General features: G+C 34.9%; 1 protein-coding gene across 1 annotated transcript in view; it reads left to right on the top strand.

Annotated features, from left to right (window-relative positions):
- Positions 1–12311, top strand: part of DOCK2 (dedicator of cytokinesis 2) — a 213235-nt gene that overhangs the window by 138044 nt on the left and 62880 nt on the right. The window contains exon 30 of the mRNA XM_069772259.1: positions 10933–11011. Coding sequence (XP_069628360.1) covers positions 10933–11011 — 79 coding nt within the window. The remainder of the gene's footprint in view (positions 1–10932; positions 11012–12311) is intronic.

Raw genomic sequence — 12311 nt, 5'->3', positions numbered from 1 at the left:
AGATGTCATTTTTGAAGTTGTAGTCTCAATCTTCAAGTAACACGCACAGATAACAAATTCAGTGGCTGTTGGACTGCTTTTTCTTTTAAATTTTCTGAAGAGAAAACCTGAACAGCTGGTAGTCACAATTTAAGCATATTATTCAAGAATGGTATTTATAATAGAGTTTGGGAGAGAAGGGAAACTGGACACAGTTGGCAGAAAGTAAGGGAACGCCTTTTTCAAGCAAGAATCTTAAGTATTTATGGGAGAGATGCTACAAGCTGTATTGCTACTACCAACTCACTAGATTTCATAGAATCATAGAATATCTGAAGTTGGAAGGGAGAAGAACCCCAGATTAATTAAAATATTAAAACTGCTTCTCAGTCTTCCATCTGTCTGTTGGTGGAAATGAAAGCTAGTCATATTTTCATGTTTTATAAACATTTGATACTGTGATATATGTATTGATGTCAGTGGGTATTGTGACTATTCACAAACACTAATGGAGCTGACTATACACAAGGTACACAAATTCAATTGATAAGAGTACCCATTATCCTTTACTCCAGCTGGTGCTGTAATATGTTGTTCAGCTTACAAAAGTTGTGATGAGATTTTAAAATTAAGAATATGATTTTAATTACAAAAATAGGAAAAAAATCCTCCTTAACTTTAATTCTTTGATTATTTAATATGAAGTGGTTCTGCTCCCATAGGAAATGTAGAAGAAAACTCAGATTTATTCTATCCAGCTATGCTTTAACAGTTTACTTAAAACATTGCCTGCCTCATTATTTGTCTTGCAGAGAATAAAAAGGGGGCTTTTTTTAATTTATTCCTAAGAGGGGAAAAAAAAGAATACAAGTAGTTTAGGTTAGTTTTACTCCTGTTTTTCAAAGATGTATTGGGAGTTAAGATTCATTTATGTAACTAAGGTTGGATGATGAAGTTGCAGGTTATTTTGTACAAATAAGGCAGAATTTAGAAGGCTGATCTGTTGTATACAAGTAACTCCTTTCTTTGATCTCATTTTCCTTTGGCAACTTTTGATTGGCTTAAGCATACTTGACAGAAATGCAGTTGTTTTTCTTAAGGGCTTGAATTTTCAGGGGGTCAGAATGCATTTACACATAGGTTTATGGCATATTGCAGAACTTTGTTATTTTAATATATGAAAAAGTATTTTAAGCAACAGGTATAAATGTCTAATGAAAATAGTCCTTTATGCACACGTGCACACTAGGGTAAATGAAGTATTATAACAAGTTCAAACAGTTTGTGCTGTTTAGTCATTGCTTTAATCATGTCTAGTAATAAGATGGGTCCTTGGACAGTTTGTTTTTGCTATGAGACTTAAAATGTCCTTGCTGAAATGCAATTTCCGTGCTAATACGTAGTCCCTTTGAGAGGCAAAGGACATTTTATTTATTTATTTATTTATTGTTTTTCTTGCTGGGATATTTGGTATACAGTGTCTCAGTATTCTCAGATTTGTATCTCCTTTCCATTAAACCCAGGTAACTCTGTTTCCTAGTTGTCTTTCCCAGTCCCCACAAAAGTCAGTACTTGTAATAGGGCAAATGGCATAAGGTTAGTCCTGGGAAAATGGAATAAGGATGAAAAAGAGAAGAGGCAGTTGTTTCACTGTGGGTTGTAAATTTACTTCCATGGAGAGTTACACTTCCAGCTGTGGCTGATATGTCTGACTGAGTCATTTAATGCTTTGCTGTCAGTTACAAGCCTAGCAGAGAGCATCTCTTCCATCTGTAGGTGTTTGAGTCTGGTCGTGCCTGATGTAACTTTTCAATCACTTGCATCTTTCTAGCACCAAATACTACAAGATGCTTGTTCTGCACTAACTCTGCATGTTGCTCATTGTTACCCATGTTGTGGAATTATCTACTTACCAAGAAGCTAAACATTTAATGATGTGGGGAGTGCAGCAGATCATCTGCTCAGCAAGATAGGCTATTGCATATCATGGTTGTGGTACACAATGGATGCCTATTGCGTTTTGACTGCAGTCATTTAGTCTTTTATCTAAAATGCAGAGAGAAAACATGCTGTGAGATATCCCTTTCCCACTCCCACTGCAGAGTATCTCATCTTTCTTGGTCTCGACTGGTAGGATGCTCCTGCTTCTAGAGTATGAGGCCTCCTGAACTAAAAGCAATGTCTTCAGTGGAGAGAACAACTCAACACAGAAAAACAACTTGTTAGTTTGATGTTTTCAGAAAGTCAGTAAGATAAATTGTTATTTCTCCAGATACAACTTTGACTTGCATATAGAAATCTCTAAGGTTCTTTGTGATGCGGCCTGTTGTAAAATGTTTTGTATGCTTTCAGGTATTTTAATTTTAGTAAAACATTTGGGGATTAAAACAATGAATGGTATTTTCCACTCTGTAGAACATACCTGCAAATGAATAAAAAAATAATGAAGAGGTTACCCACATAAACTGTTCTAAATATGTCACTACAGAAGACTGAAAATACAAATTCAGTACTCATAATCTTCATTGGGTGCTGGAAATGCTATTGAGCAATCTTTCTGTGTTCTCCTTTCTGATGAGTAACTGTGGTGAGTGCTCCATATCTTAAGAGATTTTCAGGAAATTAAATGTATACAATTTTCTCGTATTTAACATTATTTTCATATTTTTAAACAGCAACATCACAAAATAGCCCTGCTGATGTATTATGCATTTGCTTCATAATCTTTTTTAAAAGTCATAATCTGCTTATTCAATGCAACTGCTTCTGTATTGATACAGTTTTGGCCGTAAAGTAGTAAGCTCAAGTAAGCAGCAATTAGACAAGAGGTGGATGCATAGTTGTACCTGTAATTACAGATTATATTCTTAGCTTCAGAAAAAGCTAGGGTTCCTAAAAGTAAAGAAATTATGTATTCTAGACAAAAGGTATTTCCTTGCTAAATATTTTCAACAAGAATATCTGAAAAATCAGAAGTACATGTACTATGTTAAAATATAATGCAGGTATAGAGAAAGGATTTCAAATACAGAAAGCTTATGTAACGGGGGGAAAGCAAAAGCAAAGCCCAAACACTACATTTTACCTTTAAAGTTTTATGGTGAGATTATGAATAAAATACAGAGCTACTTAAAACAAAACAAAACAAAAATGGAGATAGCATTATCCACAGTGTTACCCACTAGTTTCATGTAATTCTCCAATTTTAGTCCTTTGATGTGTGAAATAATAAAAATATTTCTAGAAATAGGCCCTACAAACATCCGTGAAAATATGTTTACGAAAGTATCACCTTTGCACCATTCTTAGATCTATAGAAATGAAGACTAAATGATATGTACGAATATTACAGTAAGGGTAAATTAGTGCCAACAGGTGAAAAAAAAAAAAAAATCAGTGGAAGTATGAACAAGTAATTTCACAATATCAGTTCAAACTTCCTTCCAAAGTGAAGGCCATGAGAGTTTTAATTGGTGTATGACATCCTGATATAACCATGTTAAGTCATTACATTCATGTATACTAACTGGGTTTCAGCTTTGTATCTTACTCCCAGACTTACCTAGCACCAAAGACACCATGTGATTTTTAAATTTTTTTAAATTCAGAATGTTTCTACTCTGCAATTAGTTGGAATGAGCAAAAAAGGAGAGTAGACTGAAGTGACAAGATACTCACAATATAAGGAAAATCACTGAAAATACCTTTCAAATGAAGTTACTTATATCAGAGTTCATTATGACAGCTTTTTGTAGGCTTAGTTTTCAAACTATGAATTTTCTTAAAGCATGCTAAACATTAGATTTTCAAGAGTTTGGCATAAATGTGTACCTAATGCAGTTTTGAAAACATTTTTTGATTCCTAAATGGGAGATAAGCAGTCTTTTAAACATGCTTTAGGTAGCTGCTGAAGGAAAAGCTACATACAAAGAGAATGCTGAAAAGTCAAGATATCTCAAATGGGAACTTCGCTTGTATAGCATCAAAGCAATTGTTCATTCCTGTCTTTAGGTGTTGCTTTTGTACTGCTGCCAAATTAACTCTGACACATTATAGCGTGTATTATTTTTGCATGCTTGGCATAGCTATTCAAGGTAAATTTTCAAACAATAATAATAAAGAAAATGAATTGTAAATAACAATTTGTAACTGAGACAAGAGAAGCTGGATAGCAGTTATTTTCTGACCATGCTATTTGGATAGACTCTCTGGCTGTACATCAAAAAAGAATTTAGGAAAGTGACAATTGCTTTATCATTAGAATTCAATATGAATGGTACAAAAAAATTATTCTTCAGTCTATAGTGATACTGACTTGACACAAGGGAGAAATATGATTAAATTATACTACTTTCTTTGCACTGCTGGCCATATTTTTCTAGTTACCATGGAAGTGGATTGCTTCCTAAGTGTTGCCATTACTGTGCTCTTAATAACTAGGTTTCACATAGCTACAAGGTTTTTAAACAGTGTTTCCATCTTGCAGTGCCCTTCATTTCTAAATCAATGATAGCTTGCCACATTATTAGGAGATAATTTCTGCTGTTACTTTGTAAAGTTTTTCATTATTATCTTTTCACCTGTTTTCTCAGGCTTTCTCCTGCTGCTCTGTTTTGGTCACTGAAATAGTAAATGCATATTTATTTAATCTCTCCTGTCACACTGATTGCTTGTCTGATCTCTCTTCTGTGTATTTTATATCTTCCAGGTTTAGTTTATAATTGCTGTTCCCTCTTTCGGTCATTGACAATGATCGGCATTTGGGATTGGGTCTGACCCACTTTGCTAGTCTGCTCTTTATTTAACGTGCCGCCTTCTAGCTCTGCACACAAGAAGGAAGAGGAAAGATGACAGAAGCCTACAAGAGAATCAGTTGATTTTCTCTACAAGAGAATCAGCAGCTTTTCTGTTATGCTTGCTTCATGTTAAAATACATATCAGGTGTCTTCTGCAAAGCATTTTATGAGGATGCTACTATCAAGTCAACATAAATTACTTGGGAGTATTATTTTGGCTCTGTTATTCCCTACTCCAGAGTTCATATAACTGGCATACTGGCAAGACCATGTCTGTCAGAACTCAGAAAAGATCTTCAAAATAATAAGTCAATGCATGTCCTAGGCTTTGAAAGAACTCCTCTCATATTCCTCATCTGCTCAAGTAGAGGATTCACTGATGAAAGTGCTGATTGATCAGCCTTCGTGATTTACAAAAAAATGCCTGCCAAACTGAAGTTAGTGTAACTCCTTCTGATTTTAATTTGTGGACCAAATTCTCTGAAGGAAAAGCACTTAGGGTTTGTGGGAAGAAGTTCTGAGTTTTAAAAACTGTCCATATCTTCATCGGTTTCCAGACATGATTTTAAAAATACATATATTCCAGCATTTTAATGGTTTCTTTCAGTAAGAGCTTTCACAACAACACAGGAAATTATATTCTTTTAAAGCTTATCTCTAATTTTTTGTGTCTGATTATCCAGTAGAAGTTTGTACTTGATTAATTTTTTTCCACCTGTCATTACATCAGTGTAATCACAGCTTTAGAAGACATAGCAAAATGAGTTTGAGTTGATGCTCATAAATACCTAAGTGAATTAATGCAGCTTTCACCTCAGTATCTGGATTACTCATCTCAAAGTTGAAGCAGTAAACTCCCAAATTTTAGTCTTGTGAACCTGAAGACGTTGAAGAGCATCTCACTGCTGTTGGACCACTACTTTAAAAGAATTCATGTGTAAGAGTCTGAGGAAAGGTTGATTCATGATTTTGGGAAGGTTCATAATTCTGTACCTGATTTAGGCACCTTTCCCAAAATAATTTTGTGGACCCAGAAGTATACTATGTGTGCAACTAGGTGCAGAAAAAGGCCAGCTTTTGCAAAGCCACCTAAGAACAGGCGATGCCAATTTAAGGGTTTGGGGTTGTTTTGTTTGTTTGTTTGTTTTAATTTGGGTTTTTTTACTGTAATCATCTCTTTGTTTTATGCTGCAAGGAGCTGATGCACTAATTCCAACTTGTTTGCTAAAAATAACTTGGAGTTCCAGATCTGTATTTTAGGTTTATTACCTATTTGCACTTCAAAAGCAAGGACAATGTGCAGACCTATTTTACTGTTAAATAGAGTCATCATCTTCTAAGGAATAGCCTTGAAATCCTACTTTGATTAACAACATGTTGTTTATGAATACAAAATTCTTTCTTTGCTCCATCTCAGCCCCTATGTTTTATTTTGTTTGAGGGTTAATCAGTTTGAAATAAAATTTTTATCTTAGGATGACTTATAAATTTTCAGCTTTGTCTGTCTGTATTTATATATGTTACTTATGGTACTGTTCTATCCCTCTTTAGAACATAAGTCTAAGTATTTGATACTAAGTACAATTGCACAGGATTCTATTCATTGGGCTTTCTTTCAAGCCAAAATTTGAAAGAAATTTCTCTGACAATACAGTAAAGCAAAGCAGAAGCAGCAGGAAATTTAGAAGGGTAAAGGAGATAGCAGCAGTTGAACCATGGCGATTCTGTTGCTGTCCTAAGCCAAAACCTCGTGTTTTTATACCCAGATTAAGCCCAGAGACTTTGGCCTTTGAAGATCATCCATAAATCTTCAGGCCCAGGAGATTGATATGAACTGTAAATTAGAAGCATCAATCCGCATAAACTCAGGAAATATCGTGGAAATTATTGTGGATAAAGGAATTTCAACAATTTTGGATCACAGTTACTTAAAATGATAAGAAATTAATTCCATATTAAGTAACTGTGGAAAAGTTATCATAATTAAAACACCTGAAAGAACATATTTGTAGCCCTGTGTGATGATTAAAATTAAGGGAGAAGGTGACAAGAGCAGAAGGTTAAACAGAAAAAACACCTAATGACGTTATCTGTATGAGAAATCAAGATCCTGTCCTTTGGTCAGTCTAGATCAGTCTAATTTTGCAAAGCAGAACTGAGCAGCAGTCCCCAAGTTCAGAGAAAAGGTAAGCTCCAATGGTCTGTTATAGAAGGGAAATTAAGTTATATTACCGTGTGACAAGATAATCCCTTTCATTTTTCTCAATAACTTCTGAAGTCAGACAGTACATATTGTGTTTTTCTGAGCTGTTCTGGGGCACAAGTTTTTACCATCTCTTTTCTAGCTGTACCTTCTCTATTATATTTGATAACTATCAACTATGATAACTGATGTTATGAATAATCATGTAAGGAATGATGACTTCTCCAGTCAAATGACTTTAACTCTCTCCTTTTGGATCAATGTTTAGTCTTTAAATAGGAACGTGTTGTCAGTAATAATTAAAATTATATTTTCTCTTGTTTTCATCAGAATCTCAAAGTGTTTTATAAATATCTGTTTGGCTTCATACTTGTGGCTAGTTAATTAATACCCCTTTTTGCTGAAAGGGGAGACTGAGGCATATAGAAATGAAATCATTGAGGTAGGACAGCATGGCATTGGCAGGAGCCAGGAATAGAATTCAAACATACTGCCTAAGTGACTTCCAATGACAGAAATAGATACACCCTTTAGGCAAAATACAAATGCATGAAAATATTTGGAACTTGACAGCCTGGAAGTATTGCATGCTTCCTGCAAATGTGTCATTCCAGTATGTCAGATAAAAATATCTGTGAGAATGAAAAGAATATTCACAGAAGATAGCTTACATATAATTATATTGTATAGAATCCTGTAAATATTTTTAATAGTATCAGTAATTTTTACTGGACATTAAGTATATCAGTATTTCTCAGGTGCCCTTGGGGCTTTTTATGTATGGCTAACATTAAACTACAAGCTCTTCACAAAAATTGTAAAATATGACGCACAAGAAATATGTCCATATTATGAAATAGATTTACATTATTGAATTTCATGTGTGTTTAAGTTATGATTATTTCTACTGTATCTTGCATGATATTTCTGTGCTAAAAGGCAAAGTACCTAGAAGTGCAGGGGTTTTTTATTGTAAGACAAATTATCAGCACCATACCAGATTCTGCCCAAACAGGATATTTAGGTGACATGTTTCACCATAGGTGTTGGAGTAGTGTGTTAATACACAGAAGTTGGGAAATAAAAAAAGTCTCAAAAATGGAGGATACCCCCTCCTACTGCAAAAAAAGGCTTTCTGGGTGAAGGAAAATGCTATTCTCTGAGCAGCTGGAGCCGAAGAACTTGATTACGTGAGTTGGCAAGAAATATACCTTGTAAATCAAAGGAGAATCTAGAGCTATATAGTTCTACAGAAAAGACATGACGGTAAAAAGGCCTGGACCCATAACTCCTACTCAGAAGAGTAATGGGGATGCTGACAGACAGAGTAACGTGTGGGTGTCCATGATTCTGCCTAGCTGTGTATGGTTTTTGTGCTGTCTAAAGTAGACCATTCTTTTTAGAAAACCCCTTTTTTTCCAAAATCTTAAACTGTTTGTGTCAAGCATCAGGCTGTTTTGTAGAGATAAATGTACCCATACGAGTGAAGCGTTAGGGGTGAATGTGTTTATTCTTGCAGGTAGTGTGGGGCAGCTTGCAGAGGAAATCACATTTTTCAGAATAAGTTGATCACATAAAAGGCCAAAAAGAAAGTGCAATAGCCTGTTCAGACCAACATAGGCTAAAATTGCAGTAGATACACAGAGCAATTCTGTGATTATACAGAGGTTGTTTAGGAGAGTGGTCATAGCCTGCAAGAACAGTATTGAGCAAAAACAGGTTTCTTGAACTTGAGGTGATTTGTTGACACTCAGCATTTCACAGATTAGACCCTTAATTCAGCTGGCAAGATTAGCTGAGTTAGTGTTAGAAGATTAGATCAGAGTATGCCCTAGACCATTGGAAAGAAGCTTATCCGAATGTGTGGGATGATACAGTAGGGCAACACAGCACCCATAGAAGTGTTACCTTCCAATGTCACTGTAGTAGTTAAAACCCTAGTGTCCCTCTGATCACATTAAAAAAAGACTTGGCAAGATGTAACACCATGTATAAATTACTTTATTTCCTTGATCATATCAACATTACAGACAAATGTTACGTGGATGGAAAGAAAATATTCTGCTTCAGGCTTTCACAAAGAATTTTTTCCTCATGGAAAACTGTAGTCATAAAAAGGGATTTCAATCTAGCCAGTCAAGTTGTTGCCCTAATGAAGCAGTGCCTTTCTTTGGACTATTGCTTAGTGGGTAAATAGGATTCCTTGTCAAAAGCCTGCCAAAAGCTGAACAACTGCTTTACTTCCCTCATTAAGAAACTGAATGTAGCCCTTGCCAAAAAAATTTTTTTTTTTTTTTTTTTTTTGGTGGTGCGGCTAAAATTCATTTCACTGACTATTCTGTTTCTGGTAGTGGCTCATAAATGGCTGCCTAAGGAACAGTATAACAACAGAGCTGGGAAGAAGTAACAGAGTTTGCTGTGTTCTCCCAGCCTCCAGTGACATTTAGTAGTCCTCACTTCATTTTTGTCTTTGTGTCTAATCACTTTTAAGACAGGATAACATTCAGGCATTCACAGCATCCTGTGGAAATGAGTTACATAGCTGCGCAAGACTAGCATAAAAAATATCTTTCTGCTGATTTTGAATGCACATTCTGATTTTGTTCAGTGCTCTCCAGTGCTTGTATGAGAAACTGAACAGTAAGTCTCTCTTCTCCATGGTACTTTCAATTTTATAGATTCTACCATATCCTTCCTCAGTCAGATAGTGTCCCCTGACTAAAGAAACTCAGGCACGATCCATTAAATGTGTTTGATCGTTTCTTTGTCACATTTGTTTGCTTGTTTTCTTCTCTCTTTTTTATTTTTGTATTTGTTTATCTTTTTGAGATGGGAGACCAGAACACCACACAGGGTCTAACACAAGGATACAACATTCCTTTGACAGCAACGTATGGATATCCTCTGGTCTCTTAATCTTTTGCCAGTAATTCTAATTATTGAATTATTGTCTCTTATAACTGTTAGATCTTTTTCCTGATTGGTAATAGCTAGTTGACAGTCAGTCATTGTATTTAAACAGTTAGGATTGTTTTTTTCCTTGTGTTTGTCTCTTTCATGTTGAAGTATATTTGCCCTCACAGTGTTTGCTATAGAAATATTTCCAGTTAAAACTTTTAAAAATTTTACCTTTGAAGCAGAGGGAAATGGATCACTTGTTTTCAAAATTGCAAATTGAATGAAACTGAATTATTTAAATAAACTTCATAAATATTTAGAGATACAATTGATTTTTGTTTTACAAATGTACTGTGCTGGAAAGTTAGACAAAGAAATTGGCTTTAGAAACATGACTTAATCTTGCTGCCTTAATAATGAGCGTAAATAGGTATTGGTTTTCAACCTAGAGGGATAACATTCACAGTCTTCCTCTTGGAAGAAATAACTGTATCTTAACTCAGCTTTGAATGTGTTTTTATAATCAACCTGAGGAGAAAGGTGGGCAGAAGTGTCATCCTCCCCTCACCACCTGTGAGAAAACTGAAAAGCTGCACACAATATCTTTTAATTGGGAAAATGCAGTGCCAGCTCCTAACTAATAACATAAGTACAGGAACTCTTTCAGCTGTCAAACCCATGAGGAGGCGGCAATAACACTCTTGTAAATGATTCGGTTTTGTCACATAGAAGGTAAAGTTGTGTTTGAAAGAATTGCTCTCTATGTTTTCTCAGGAATGCAGTGCCATGTGCAGCAAAGGAAAAGAAATTGTCTGAATTTTTCAATGGAGATCAAGAAACTTTTGACAATTGTGTGCTTAAATCTTTTTTATATATAACAGACTATAAATAACATGCCATTGCACAGAATGTCATCTGCTGTGTTCATGTATGTGTGAACTTCGCTTTTTCTAGTGTGTTCAGTGGTTAAATGTGTTTCCATCAATATCATACATGGTTGGAATAGATTCCCAGAGATAACATTCATTCATCTGTATCATTGCTTTTCTTTTTTAGGGTGTTCTTGAGAGCCATCAACAAATTTGCAGAGACAATGAACCAGAAATTTCTGGAGAATATGGATTTTGAAGTCCAAGTAAGTATTTGGGCTTTTTAGCTGAGTTGAGGTAGTATGTGCAGGTATGGTCATTTTGGTCAGTTAGTGCCCATTCTGGTACTTCATTATCAGTATCAAAATGGCTGTTGATTTAAGCATGGCAGGATTAGGCCATCTTTGATATGACATGAAAATTTTACTTTGATTATTTGTGATAAGGCACCCAAACAGAGTATTTTGTATTGTGAGTCTCTCAGAACTGGCAAGCAGAAAACTTTTTTTTTTTCCTTAGCCATCCAAGTGTGTTCAGAAAGGCAATCTTTGATGTAATGCACGTAGCCTTTACAATGTCACTCTTACTATGTAGGGCAGAAAGAGCTTAACTTTTTTTTGATTCCTAGAGTATTTAGCACTTGGCATTTATTTTTATTTTTAACTTTTAGTCTTCCCTGATAAGTCTTTTATTTTCCTTTTTTTTTGGGGGGGGGGGGGGTGTTCTTTCTGAAATAATTTTATATTAGGGTTGGGTTTTTTTAGTTTGCTCAATATCATTCTTTGTAACTTAATTATTTGGTTGTGCATTTTACCATAAGTTTGGCTTGCTTCAGATAAAAATGAAAGTGCCTGTAGTTTTCACATTCACTAAATTGTTATTAAAATGTAAATATAGTTTTAGAATCAGGGTTTGTCGCTAACTGTTATTAAAATGTAAATATAGTTTTAGAATCAGGGTTTGTCAGTAACTGCTGCCTGATTATGGTGTGTGCTATAGATAGAAAACACTAACAGTATCGTATGAAAAATTATTCTATTTCACTCTTTATATTAACTGCAGTTAAGAGTAAATGTTTTAAGTTCAAAAATGCTTCCTGATTAGAAAAATCGAATTTGTTCAGTAGATAATAACTTTCTGACCCTAACCATGAAGTTCAGAGAAAGTTCAGGGCCTTCTTGATTTCTTGGGGTTTATAGTTTATGGTTAATCTTGCAATTTACAATCCGTTTTAAGTGATTCTACTCTATTGCATGTGAATGTTTAGGCTTACTATGTTAAAAACTGTTTGGGTATTGGTCTCTTGATCCTTAACATAAAATATCTCGGTCACAAATAGCTACAGAGCAGTCATGTCAGTGACTGTGTTTACAGAGGAAGAGTTTAAAAGACAATAGTAAAAAGGTAAACCATGCAATTTATACTCATACAATGGCTACCAAAACCATGCAGACTGCTATAAAGACTGTATCTGTCAAAATCTTATTAAGGTGTAAACTGCCTCTCAAATGTTAAACCAGCAGTGTAAACCTGGAACTTTTGTTTCAGATAAGTTTTCTGTGGCAA

The sequence above is a fragment of the Haliaeetus albicilla genome, chromosome 27, assembly GCF_947461875.1.
Source record: "Haliaeetus albicilla chromosome 27, bHalAlb1.1, whole genome shotgun sequence".
In the NCBI taxonomy this organism is placed as follows: domain Eukaryota; kingdom Metazoa; phylum Chordata; class Aves; order Accipitriformes; family Accipitridae; genus Haliaeetus; species Haliaeetus albicilla.
The sequence above is the reverse complement of the archived record's forward strand: the minus strand, read 5'-3'. Positions and strand labels throughout refer to the sequence as shown.